Source organism: Myodes glareolus, chromosome 4 (assembly GCF_982192425.1).
Source record: "Myodes glareolus chromosome 4, mMyoGla1.1, whole genome shotgun sequence".
Lineage (NCBI taxonomy): Eukaryota > Metazoa > Chordata > Mammalia > Rodentia > Cricetidae > Myodes > Myodes glareolus.
In genome coordinates this window covers 45,944,394-45,956,152 of record NC_142029.1, presented here as the reverse complement: position 1 = coordinate 45,956,152, position 11,759 = coordinate 45,944,394, and the positions used below count along the sequence as shown (strand labels likewise).

General features: G+C 45.7%; 1 protein-coding gene across 1 annotated transcript in view; it reads right to left on the bottom strand.

The window, feature by feature from the left end:
* Prss35 (serine protease 35) overlaps positions 1-1,309 on the bottom strand; it is a 15,568-nt gene extending 14,259 nt beyond the window's left edge. Inside the window, exon 1 of the mRNA XM_048435783.3 lies at positions 985-1,309. Coding sequence (XP_048291740.3) covers positions 985-1,229 — 245 coding nt within the window. The 5' untranslated portion in view covers positions 1,230-1,309. The remainder of the gene's footprint in view (positions 1-984) is intronic.
* Positions 1,310-11,759: the final 10,450 nt, after the last annotated feature.

Here is an 11,759-nt window from a genome sequence, read left to right as displayed (position 1 = left end):
TGTGTGTGTGTGTGTGTGTATTTGGTTCATGTGAGTGACTGCAGGCATGCCCTGTGGAGGTCAGAGGACAACCTTGAGTGCGACCATATGCCAGGCTAGCCCACTCGAAGCATGCGTGGGAACTCCTGTCTTCTCCTCCCATCTCCTACAGGGCATTGGAGTTACAGATATATACTACCCCTTCTGGCTATATGTGGGTTCTGGCGATCTGAACTCAGATCCTCGTGCTCGTGAGGCAAGCTCTTACACCTTGAACCATCTCCCCGGCCCCAACTACTACTTTCCAAGTTGAAGAGAGTGTGAGCGTCAGATCAACCAGGCTGGGGAGTTACTGCAGCTTTCCCAGAACTCTATCATAGCAAGTCTCTAGATCTCACACACACACACACACACACACACACACACACACACACACACCTCACAGAGACAAAAGAAAACTTTAGTTTTAGTTTTCATGTGCCCATCACTCAGCTTTGGTAAGTCTCACTCCTTGGCCCTTTTTAAAGTCCACTCGCCGGAGAGGAGGAGCTGGAACTTTAAGGCAAGCCCCAGCTCTCCACTTGCTCTCACCCCCTCATCCTGCTGTCCATTTTGCTGCGGGAAGAGAAGAGAGGGAAATAGAGGAGTGGGGCAGAAGGCAGAGAGAGGCACTAGCTTTGACAGAACTTTGCAAAGAGACAAACTTCTTTCCAGGAGAGGTTTTTACACCTTTTCCAATGACATCTGTTAATAATCACAAAAATAAAGAGGGTCCCCTCTGGTACTGCTTAAGCGGAAAGCATTCCGTTTGTAGTCCAATGCAAACATCACTCCTCTGACATTAACCTTGTAGTGGCCAGTACTCTCAGGAAGGGTGGTTGATCCCAAGAAGACAGCCTAAGCACGATCCCTTCTTCAGTGCCTGTGCTCCTCTCGTGGGTCCCGCCTTGTTCGGGAGTGGTACAGGCTCTAGAGTGTCCTCCTATCCCAGGAGTTCATCCTTACCTGTGAAGCTTCTTGTATTCTTTGGTCCCAGAGCACTGCCCAGCAAGGATCGGGTGGATGCAGACGCTGGTGAAGGAATGTGCCAGGAGCCTAGTGGGCAGCAGAGTGCAGGGTCGGCTCAGCTCAGCGGAGCTCTCTGAGGCCGGGACCGGGCAAGAGTGGTGCTGCTGTGCTGGGTGGCTGGAGATGGGAGGGGAAGGGGCGATGACGCCGGCTTGAAGGGGAGGGGTGGGCGGATCCTGCATACTCACCCCTGCATCCCTGCAGCGCACTGATGTTTAACTAGAAAAACCTCTAAATGAGTTCACAAAAGATGTAGGCACCCGAGGCACATTTTAGCTAATGTTTAAAAAACAAAGTAACAAAAACCCGAGGAGGAGGAGCCGCCAGCATAATCGTGCAGGCCTGTAAACCTAGCACACGGGAGATAGAGGGATCAGCAGTTCAAGGCCAGCCGTAGCTTCACAGAGAGTTTGAGGCTAGCCTAGTTACAAAAAAACAAATTATCACCATCTAAAGAAGATACTAGGATACGTGGAAGGGAGGTGCGAACTACGTTTGTCTTCCTATTGGCATCCAGTTGTTGTCTATCCCTAGCCAATCCCTACCCGGACTTTGCTTTCCTGAATGAACGCCTCAACCAACTCAGTCAGTACCAGCGCCAAGGGAGCAAAGGTTGCCTCCAACTCAGGAGTCTGTGCCTGAGCACAAAGGCAGAGGTGAGGAGCCTAGGCTGAGATGCTGGTCCAGAGAGCATCCTGGGCAGCCTCTGGGAGTTCCCTTCTGTAGCTTCTACTTAAGCCAGGTTCTTACCATTACCATCGACCATCACCCCATTTCCCATTCCCCATCCCTTAACCCTCCCCCCTAACTCGCGTCTCAACAGAATTTTCAGCATATTCTTTCTGTCTGCTCTTCTTTTATTCTCTCCTCAGGGTTGGTGATGTGGGATTCCCCTTTCATGCTGTGAATACCATTGTTTAATAAAGAAATTGCTTTGAGCCTATAGCAGAGCAGGGCAGAGCAGAACCAGGTGGAGAAAACTAAACTGAATGCTGGAAGAAAGAAGGCAGAGTCAGAGAGAAGCCATGAAGATGCTGCCAGAGATAGACATGCTGAAACTTTGCCGGTAAGACACAGCCACATGGTGATACACAGAGTAATGGAGATGGGTTAGATTAAGATGTAAGAGTTAGCCAATAAGAAGCTTAAGTATTGGCCAGACAGTATTGCAAATAATATGGCTTCTGTGTGATTATTTAGGGTCTGAGCTGCCAGGCGGTTGGGAAGTGAACTAGCAGCCTCCTACTTCAGGTAGGCACGCTTTTGGGTGCAGACTGTTTGAGGGAAGGAACTTCATTTTTCAGCTTTTACCAGGAAGCAGGTCTGGGCAAGAGTTGCTTGTATGGAGCATTTGTGTATGAATGCCCAAAACTAAGGTTTCATCCTCAGGCTGTGTTCACACACACACCCCAACTCCACCCTCCACATGCACACACAGGAAAGAAAGAAAGAAAGAAAGAAAGAAAGAAAGAAAGAAAGAAAGAACAAAGAAAAGGGGGAAAAAACTACTTTGGTCTATTCTGACCCTCATAGCAGCCAGAAAACCAAATAAGCTCACAGATCTAGCCTATAGTGTAACAATTGATTCTTGGTACTATATTGATTGTTTAAGGGGCACATTTTTGCCATGGCACATGGGTGGAGACGGAAGACAACTTGTGTGTTGTGGGGGGTGATCTGTCTCATTCCACCATGTGGGTCTGGGAGATAGAATTCATCAGACTTGGTGAGAAGTGCTTTCTATCTGTTGGGTGACACCATGGCAGCCCCATAACACTTGACTCTTTCATTCTCTTTATTCACTTATTTAGTGTGCGTGTGCGTGTGCGTGTGCGTGTGTGTAACATCACTGCAAAGATGTATGGTTGAAGGTCAGAGGACATTTTGTAGGAGTTGTGTAGGTCCTAGAGACAGAATGGTTCTCAGACTTGGTGGCAAGTGCTCTTACCTTCTGAGTCATGCCATAGCCTGGTAAAACGTGAATCTTTAATGGATTGCTAAATTTCTCAGATTTCCAGGTACCTTTTAAACAGAACGAGATCATAGCATACTGCTGTTTCCTTTTTCTTACTTAGCATTGTCTTTTAGACTTTGACCCACATAGTCCACTAGCAACTTCTTATCTGGATTCATACTTTAGTTCGGAAGCTCTCAGCAATTACATCATAAAATGGTATGACTCTTTAAATCATCACTGCTTTCTGTGGAGCTCTGCATGGGGGCTGACTGTTGAACTGGACATCTTTCCTAGTTAAATGTAGTGCAGGCAAGTCACGGAAGAAGCCCCGAAAAGAGAGCAGGAATCCTGTCTGATACTAAAGGGCTGTGCTCACTGGGCCCCTGACCTCCTCACCTCCAAACTAAGAAGGCTGAGCTGCATTTAGCAGCTGTCAAGCATGTGGGGCAGGCGTGTGTTCTGTCTCAATCCATTAATCCACAGGGTCTGTCTCTTTCCTTCACTGAGCGTCCCCACCACCATCACACAAAAGCAGACTTCAAGGGCTCTCACGTGCTCTGGTCCCTTCCTGAGCTTTACCCTGGCTGTGTACCCATGTGTGAGGTTTGATATTTACTTCTTCTGTGGCTTCAGGGCTGTAGTGTCTCACACTTTGCTGGCCTACACTAGCCTATCAAGTTTCCCTCCGAAATAGTGTGAGCAGTTCATACGCCTGTATCTAACAGAATCCCCTAGGGTTCTTGACAACCCACCAGATTGTCACCCTGATCTGGTTATCACAATGTTCCTATAATTCCCCTGTGCTCCCCAACCAGATGCCCATATGCACAGGTGAATGAGTGGTTTTGATAACAGAAGCCATGCTGGTTTAGAAAATAATTTGTCATAGGAAATGCTGCTATCATTTTTCAAGAAAAGAAAAATCTCATAAAAAAAGTTTCTTACCTCCTTTCCCCAATGTTCCTAGTCCTCAATATTGTGAATATTTTTGAATATTGTGACTATTGAGACCTTTACCAAATTACTTTCTCCCAAAGAATTGAAGCTGAGGCCAGGCACACAGTTTTATTGCATTACTGGAAGCACAACCCAGACCTTCTGTTAGTGAATCAACAGAACACATAAGTGCCCAGTCTTTGGAAGCCCCAGCTTAATTATGATGTCTGTCTAGACCTCCAGATGTAATTCTGAGAATCTCTGAAGACATGTCTTGTCACAGTTTAATTTCTTAGGGGCATGGTGGTCGCAACATAACAAGTGATCATTGTGCCTGGCTATGATTAAGGGTGCCCCACTGAGCTTCCTACTCTCTGCACCCCAGACTTGATCTCCCAAGACAATCAGAGCTAGACTATTTCCCTTTCTAAGGCTAAATCTCCATCACAATGGAAATATACTTAGAAGGTTTGGAAAGTTTTAGCTATGGAAAGACAGGACGAGGAGGGTAAGACAGACTCAAGGGCAAGGTCTATGTTATGACTCAACCTTAGAGAAGTCACAGAACTTCCTGCGGAATCTTTCCTCTGAACTTTCAATTCCAAGGTTTTATCAGAACCTTTTATTATTAGGTAATATGTTCTGAATCTTTAAGATTTAATCTTTTGATTAAAGCGAACTTAGAAGATTAATACGTTATACTTAAAGAGGGAGAGAGAGAAGCAAAGTGGCATTTTCCTAAGATCAGTTATTCTGATAGCCTTCTATGGTCCACTAATTTGAGGCACAGTCACTGGCTCTCCACAATCCTGCAGAACTGTTGCTTTCTCTCTGATGGTCTAGAGAGGAGCAACAATGCATTCCCAAAAGAAATCTGAAAGTTGGTTCTTTGGTGCAGCCCTCCTCCACTGGAATCCATCCTCTCTGATGGCCAACACTGATGTCTCCTCTGTGAGATGACTGGACTTGGGTACTTATCACACAGTTTTGGAACTGTCCCCATGTCTGCCCAGAACTGTACATGCCTCAAGGGCAGCAAATCCTTTGTGTATTTAGCACTGAGAGCAACATCTGTAAATGAGGTGTTTGATGACTGTACACGGGAAGATGGAAAGGGAAAATTGAAATGTTTCAGCACAGAGTCTCCATCACTCTCGTTTGTAGTTTAGATTATCAGATGAGACTGGACTTCTAATAAAAAACATCCTGGCTGGGCTGAGGAGATGGTTCAGTTGGCTAAGGGCTTGTCATGCAAGAATGGGGACCTCAGTTGGATCCTCTAGTTCACACACTAAAAACCCAGGAGGAGTGATGCCTTTGATCCTGGGGCTTGCTGGACAGCCAGTCTTATAGAATCAGTGAGCTTCTGGTTCCATGGGAGACCCTGTCTCAAAAAATAAGGGAGAGAGCAGCTGAGGAAGAAAACTGACTGATATATAGCCTCCACCCATAAACACATGTGTACGCATCCACATATACACACACACACACACACACACACACACACACACCCTGCTGTGACTAAGCCTCGGCCATAATAAGTAGGCGTGAATGAACCACCTAATGAATGAGAATGTGATCCAGGGAATGCAGTCAGAACTAAAGCAGAGGGCCTCAGCTAGACAGTCTGTGGGAGGCAGGATTTCATAGGCCATGGCTGGAGGACAGAGACTCTTGTAAAGCTGAACTCATAGGAATGTAAATTGGGGCTAATGGAGCTGAATCATTTATACTTCAAGCTTCATAATGGCTTTTGGTTTTATTTTTTGTTGTTACTACATATTTGGGGGGTTCTGGAAATGGTGATAAAGAGCTAGAGTACATGATCTGACTTTCAATAAAGATCTTTATCAGGACCACAATGCTCTTGAGCAAGGCATATTTCCAATTCAGGGAGAACAAGGCCAGTCCGTGTGTGTGCACATGTGTGCATGTATGCGTGTGATGAGGATCGTTTCTTTTGTGTCCCAGGTAGGCATTCTACTGAGCTATGCTCCACTTCCCCAAGCCCTGTTCCTCTTCCTGTATGGTCCCTGAACACAAGACTGAGCCCATCTTGGGCAACAAGAAAGCATTCAGCGGCATGTATCACAGGTTAGGAAACCGAGGCTTGGAGTTGCATATGCTTAGGAACAAGTTCCTTAACCTCTACAAGGCCCTGCTCCTTCATCTGGTAAACTGGCTGAAACTAGCCTGGGAGAGTGGCCGTGGGGATGACTGTGACGCCGGCAGGACAGCCTGTAGCTGTGGCCCACCATGTAGTAGACACTCAACCACAGAGTCACATCAACTCCACAAACCCAGAGAAACAGCAGGCGGCAATGTTTTACATTCGACAGGTCACTGTATCACTCCTAATCAGAAGCCTGTTCTGTGCCTCCGCGTCTGAGTAGAGGCCACAGACCTAGGTGCCTCTGCCACCAGGCACCTGCCACTTCTCTCTGCTCTGTCCTTCTACTACTCTATACTCCAAGACTCCCAGCAGACTGGGACAAATGTCAGTAAGTTTAGTAGTCCTGCACGTAAGTCTACACCTGTGTCCTCGGGCTCGTGGGGCCAAGGCAGGAAGAATCCAAGTTTGAAGTTAGCCTAAGCAATGTAGAAGGATCCTGCCTCAAAGATGAAACAGCAGAAGTCAAGACACCTTTGTGATACTGAAATATCACTTAAAAGCTTCACAGATAGGGAAGCTCATGAAGGGATAGATGGCAGCGTATGTGAAAGCAGAAAGCTTCTGGTAGCTTCTGGGCATTCCAGGCTGCTTAATGTGGCTATAATGAAGGCCATGAGGAGATGAACATTGAGAGATGAGAATCACATTTGGAATGGGTCATATTTGATCCTGCAGGACAAACATCTCAGACCATAAAGTTTGTTTGTTTGTTTTTTAATGACATCAACCAACTGGAATTTTTCAATAAAAGCCCATAAAACTGATTTCAGGGTTGATGTGTGTGTGTGTGTGTGTGTGTGTGTGTGTGTGTGTGTGTGTGTGTGTGTGAAAAATTACTTCAGCTAAGTCTGGTCCGTATCGCATTCCTTCATGGCAGTGGTCACATAAAACTAAGCAGAAGCCAGCAGTGCAGATGGAGCTGGCTCCCTGGGCCTGCAGCTTGTCCCCAATCCTGTTAACTCCACATCCATCTGATGTCCTGAGTTCTCACCTCATACAATTTCCCTTATTCTTAGCTATATGCATTATACAGAATCCTAAAGAGTGCCTACAAAAGATATGACTACCTGTACATCAGAAAGCTAATCCTAGGGACTGGAGAGATAGGTCAGTGGTTATGAGCACTGGGTGCTCTTCCAGAGGACCCAGGTTCAATTGCCAGCACATGGTGGCTCACTACTGTCACAACTCCAGTTCCAGAGGATCTGATACTCTCTTCTAGCCTCCTTGTACATACGACACACACCTAGTACACAGACATGCATGCAGGCAAAACACCCATGCACTTAAAAACAAAAAATTTAAAAAGAGAAAGACAGCTAATCTTGAGGCAGAATCAATCAATTAATTCTAGGGGAAGAAAGGGAGAGGAGAGAGAAAGGGGAGCGAGCGAGGACGTGAAAGAGAATGCTTACGGCTGAGGTTGAGCAGGCAGCTCAGAGGGCACTGCAATCGTTCTCTAGAGCTGTGAAGTTTCATGCTAGGTGGTAGCTCCCAGAGATACAGCAGGAAAGATACTGAGTTCAGTTGCTGCCTGACTATAAGGAATAAATGTAGGGAAAGGAGGAACTCGGGCTCAAAATAAACCCAAGCCGAGGATATGTATCATTGTATATTCTCTATAATAGGAAAAAAACCAGAACCAACAGCCCTCCAAAGGAAATGGTTTAACTAACATACTGTGGTATAGCCACACCTAGGGCAATTTCCTGCTATTGCCAGGGATGCCAGGCCTAGACTGTGCTGGAGAGATTTCCTGAGAGTGTAAAGGAAATATATAAAGGAACAAAAATAAGATCATCATACAGCAATAAAAAAAAAATGTCACATGGTTAACAAGATGGCTCAATGGATAAAGGGGATTGCTGCCAAGCTCAACCTGAGTTTGATCCCTGGTACCTATATGGTAGAGGAAGAGACCTGTCTCCCACATACTTACCATGATACATGCATGCGTGCACGCATACACACACATGTAATAATAAAACACTATAAAATTTACATATGCATATATATACACACACACATACACTTATTTTACTACTGAGTAAAGAGAAATTTGGGAAAATGTGAACATTAATAGAAGGAAAGAAGGAAGCAAAAAACATCTGTACTGTATTTTAGAAAGACTGAATTTTTAAAGAACTCCTAAGACTGTATTTGTCAAATCACCCATGTGTGTATAACCATGAAAAGATGCGGGAGATTGTCGCGTGATATTTTCAGGATTCCAGTCATTTTAATTGTCCCACATTGCAGATTTCTTTACATGACATTCGTGTAAAACGCCTACACCATGTGTGTAGATGAAATAGAGATAGAAGAAAATAAAGTCGTTGAGTGAGGGATGAAGCTGGGTGGAACACTTCCCTGGCATGCCTGGTGCTGTGGGTCAGAGCCACAGCAGTACAAGACCCAAACAACTCCCCAAAGGTGGGGAGCCAGAGGAGAACCGAGGTGGGGGGAGGACTGGAGAAGGGCTGAGTGAGGCCAGCATTCCTCTCACATTAGGTCCCGTCCTGTTCTAGTTATTTATCAGATGGCTGGATTTAGCGATTCATTTCTTGGTTGGACTTTCCTTACTTAAAAAATGGGATAGAGCCAAGCGTGGTGGCGCATGCCTTTGGTCCCAGCACTCGGAAGGCTGAGGTAGGTGGGTTTCTGCTGTTTTTGAGACCAGCCTGGTCTAGGTGGTGGGACCGTGTCTTTAAAAAAGGGGGTAAGGAGGAATGTGGGGATGATCATTTCAGGCCTCGAGGGCTGGTATTAGGTTCAAATAAAAGAATTTCCTCATGATACCAGCTCCGCCACAGGCTCCTCACAAACGGCAGATGTATTAATGCCCTCTGAATCACTGCCCTGCTTGTATGGTGATCTGGGACAACTTTTAACTTTTCTCTCTCTCTTTTTTTTCTGCTTCTTGTTTTTTTGTTTTGTTTTATTTGTTTGCTTAGTTTTGGTTTTTTTTCTTTTTTTATTTTTGAGACAGCATTTCTCTATGTCACCCTGGCTTTCATGGAACTCGCTCTGTAGACCAGACTAGCCTTGAACTCAGAGATCCACCTGCCTCTGCCTTCCGCGTGCTGGGATTAAAGGTGTGCAGCACCACCACCCAGCTCTTCTGCCTAACTTCTCTTTCCTTCCAGGGTCCATGGTGCCTCTGCTCCTTCGATGCTGATCACCTGCTTGAAGCCAGGAAAAAGACTCTGCAGGTCCAACCCTCCCTCTTCTCCTTTGCTCACTTCTTCCTTTCAAACCTGCCTTCCAAATCAGTGTCTTCAGATGCCCTGGTCACATTTAATTTGATCCATAGAAACCACTGTTACATAAGGCTTTGTAAGTTTCTTTCTCAGATTTTGCCCATATATAAAGACACGAGCCAAACACCTGTGTGGCCCAGGTGTGATATGACTGCCGAGTGCCACATTAGGTCATGTATTCGTGGAGCCGCATTCCCTCCCAGTCCCACCAAATTCAACAGAAATGATCTGAACTTCTGGCACAAATATGGCCCAATCTCTTTGAAGGACCTAAATCTCCTCAATGTGTGTGCATCTGTTAGCGTCTGTGCCGCTGGAGCAAGGAGAGACGCTAACACACCTCAGGGAAGTCTGGCCTGCAGGCACCCAAGCTGATTGGTGTCTTTGTTTTATTTTTAAATAAGAAATCCCACTTAAGACTAAATAAAACTCAACCACTCAGTTGGCTTACTCCTCTAGTTCTAAAATGTATCAGAGAAATACAGAAAAACAACTATCAATATAAATATTGACGTTTTCCCTCCAAAGCTGGGTTGCAGAGTATGGTACATTAGGACTAAATTCTGCCAGGCGTGATCACACCTTTGATCCCAGCACTCAGGAGGCGGTGGCAGGTGGATCTCTGTGGATCTGAGACAAATTTAGTCTACACGGTAAGTTCTAAGTCAGTCAGACCTACAAGGTGAGACCCTGTCTCAAACAAACAACAAACCTCGACTTTGTTCCCACCTCCAAGCTTTGCTGAGTACTTAGCAGGCCAACTTTATTTTTTATTTTTTATTTATTCGTGTTTTGGCTTTGTAAGAATTTCTGAATAGAGATTCTTCCCCTTTTTGTTCCAGATTACACTTTAGTCTTTGTCAAACAGCAAAGCATTTTATACATTTCATAGCACAAAGCCTTCAGATGTTGAGACTTAAAAGAAAAATTTTGTTCCGCTTGCTTCTCCTGATTAACATACAGACAGAAGTCAACATTTACTGTGAGCTTAAATGCCTCAGGTGCTGGCACGGTGAGCTAGTTCTTCCAGGGGAGTTGACTGTGCGTTCTAGGGGGCACTTTAGTTCTCCTTTATGGCTATGACAACCAAATTATCACTCTTAACGTCACCAAGTGTCCCACCCCAGGCTGAGGAGTCCACCTCTAGCCGCAGACACTTTCTTTTTATTTTTTTATTTTTGCCCCAGACACTTTCTACCATATGGCTTTATGTCTTCTTCATCAGGGAGGAGGCTATGGAAGTTGGAACACATTCCCTCGAGGGCTCCGCAGTGGGTCAGTGAGCTGCTTCGTGGGATTCACACTCCAGCTAGTATAATCCCATGGCGTTTTAGAGATCAAGGTGTGTGCAAGGAGGGTGGGTTGGTGCTGGAAAACTGACTGAGAGATCAAGGTGTGGTGGGGGTGCTGGAGGACTGACTTGGGCTCGATATTTCTTTTCTCTTTTCCACCCTGTGCCAGTTACTTTTTGTTAACTGACACAAAGCAGCATCACTGGGAAGAGGGAACCACCACTTAGGAATTCCCTTCATCAGATTAGCCTCTTGGGCATGTCTGTGGGCGTGTCTTCTTGATTAATGATTGATGTGGAGGGTCCAGTTCACTTCGGTAATACCGCCCCTGGGAAAGTGGTCCTGTAAAAGAAACAAACAAGCAGGCAAACAAACAAGACCCAGACTGAGCAAGCCAGGGAAGCAAGCCATGCATTTCTTCACGGTCTCTGCTTCAGTTCCTGCCTTGATTTCCCTCGACAATGTGCCAGAACCTGTAAGTCAAATAAACCCTTGCCTCCACCAACTTGCTTTTGGTCCTGCTGTTTAATACATCGGCAGGAAAAGTAGCTAGGACACACCATCAGCATTTCTTGAAATACTGTAGTTTATTCTGAATGCTATTCCTCCCCAATATTCCCTCAATATTTCCCAAGCATCACCCCACCCTTAGCCCTGTGGCTTGCTTGTAGTTGCCCTTAGGCCCCGACCTCCCCTCCAACAAATAGCTCATGTCTCACTGGAAGACTGTTTCAGCTGTTCCTCTCCATCTCATCCTGCACAGTCTTCTCCCTAAGTCCATCCTCTCTCCCCGTGCTCTTGACCACACTCCTTCTTCCTTCTCTGTATGCTCAGGGATCATCAGTTCTTACCCAGGCTGGTGTGGGAGAATTGTCTGTATTCTGTCAATCATGTTTTAAATAAACACTGATTGGCCAGGCAGGAAGTATAGGCAGGAAAACCAGACAGGAAGTAGAGGTGATGCAATGAGAACAGGAGAATTCTGGGAAGGAGGAAGCTGATTCCTCCCAGTCCTGCGCAGATCACCGAGGAAGCAGGATGTGACCTGCCAGCTGAAAAAGTTACCGAATCATATGGCTAAAATAGACCGGAAT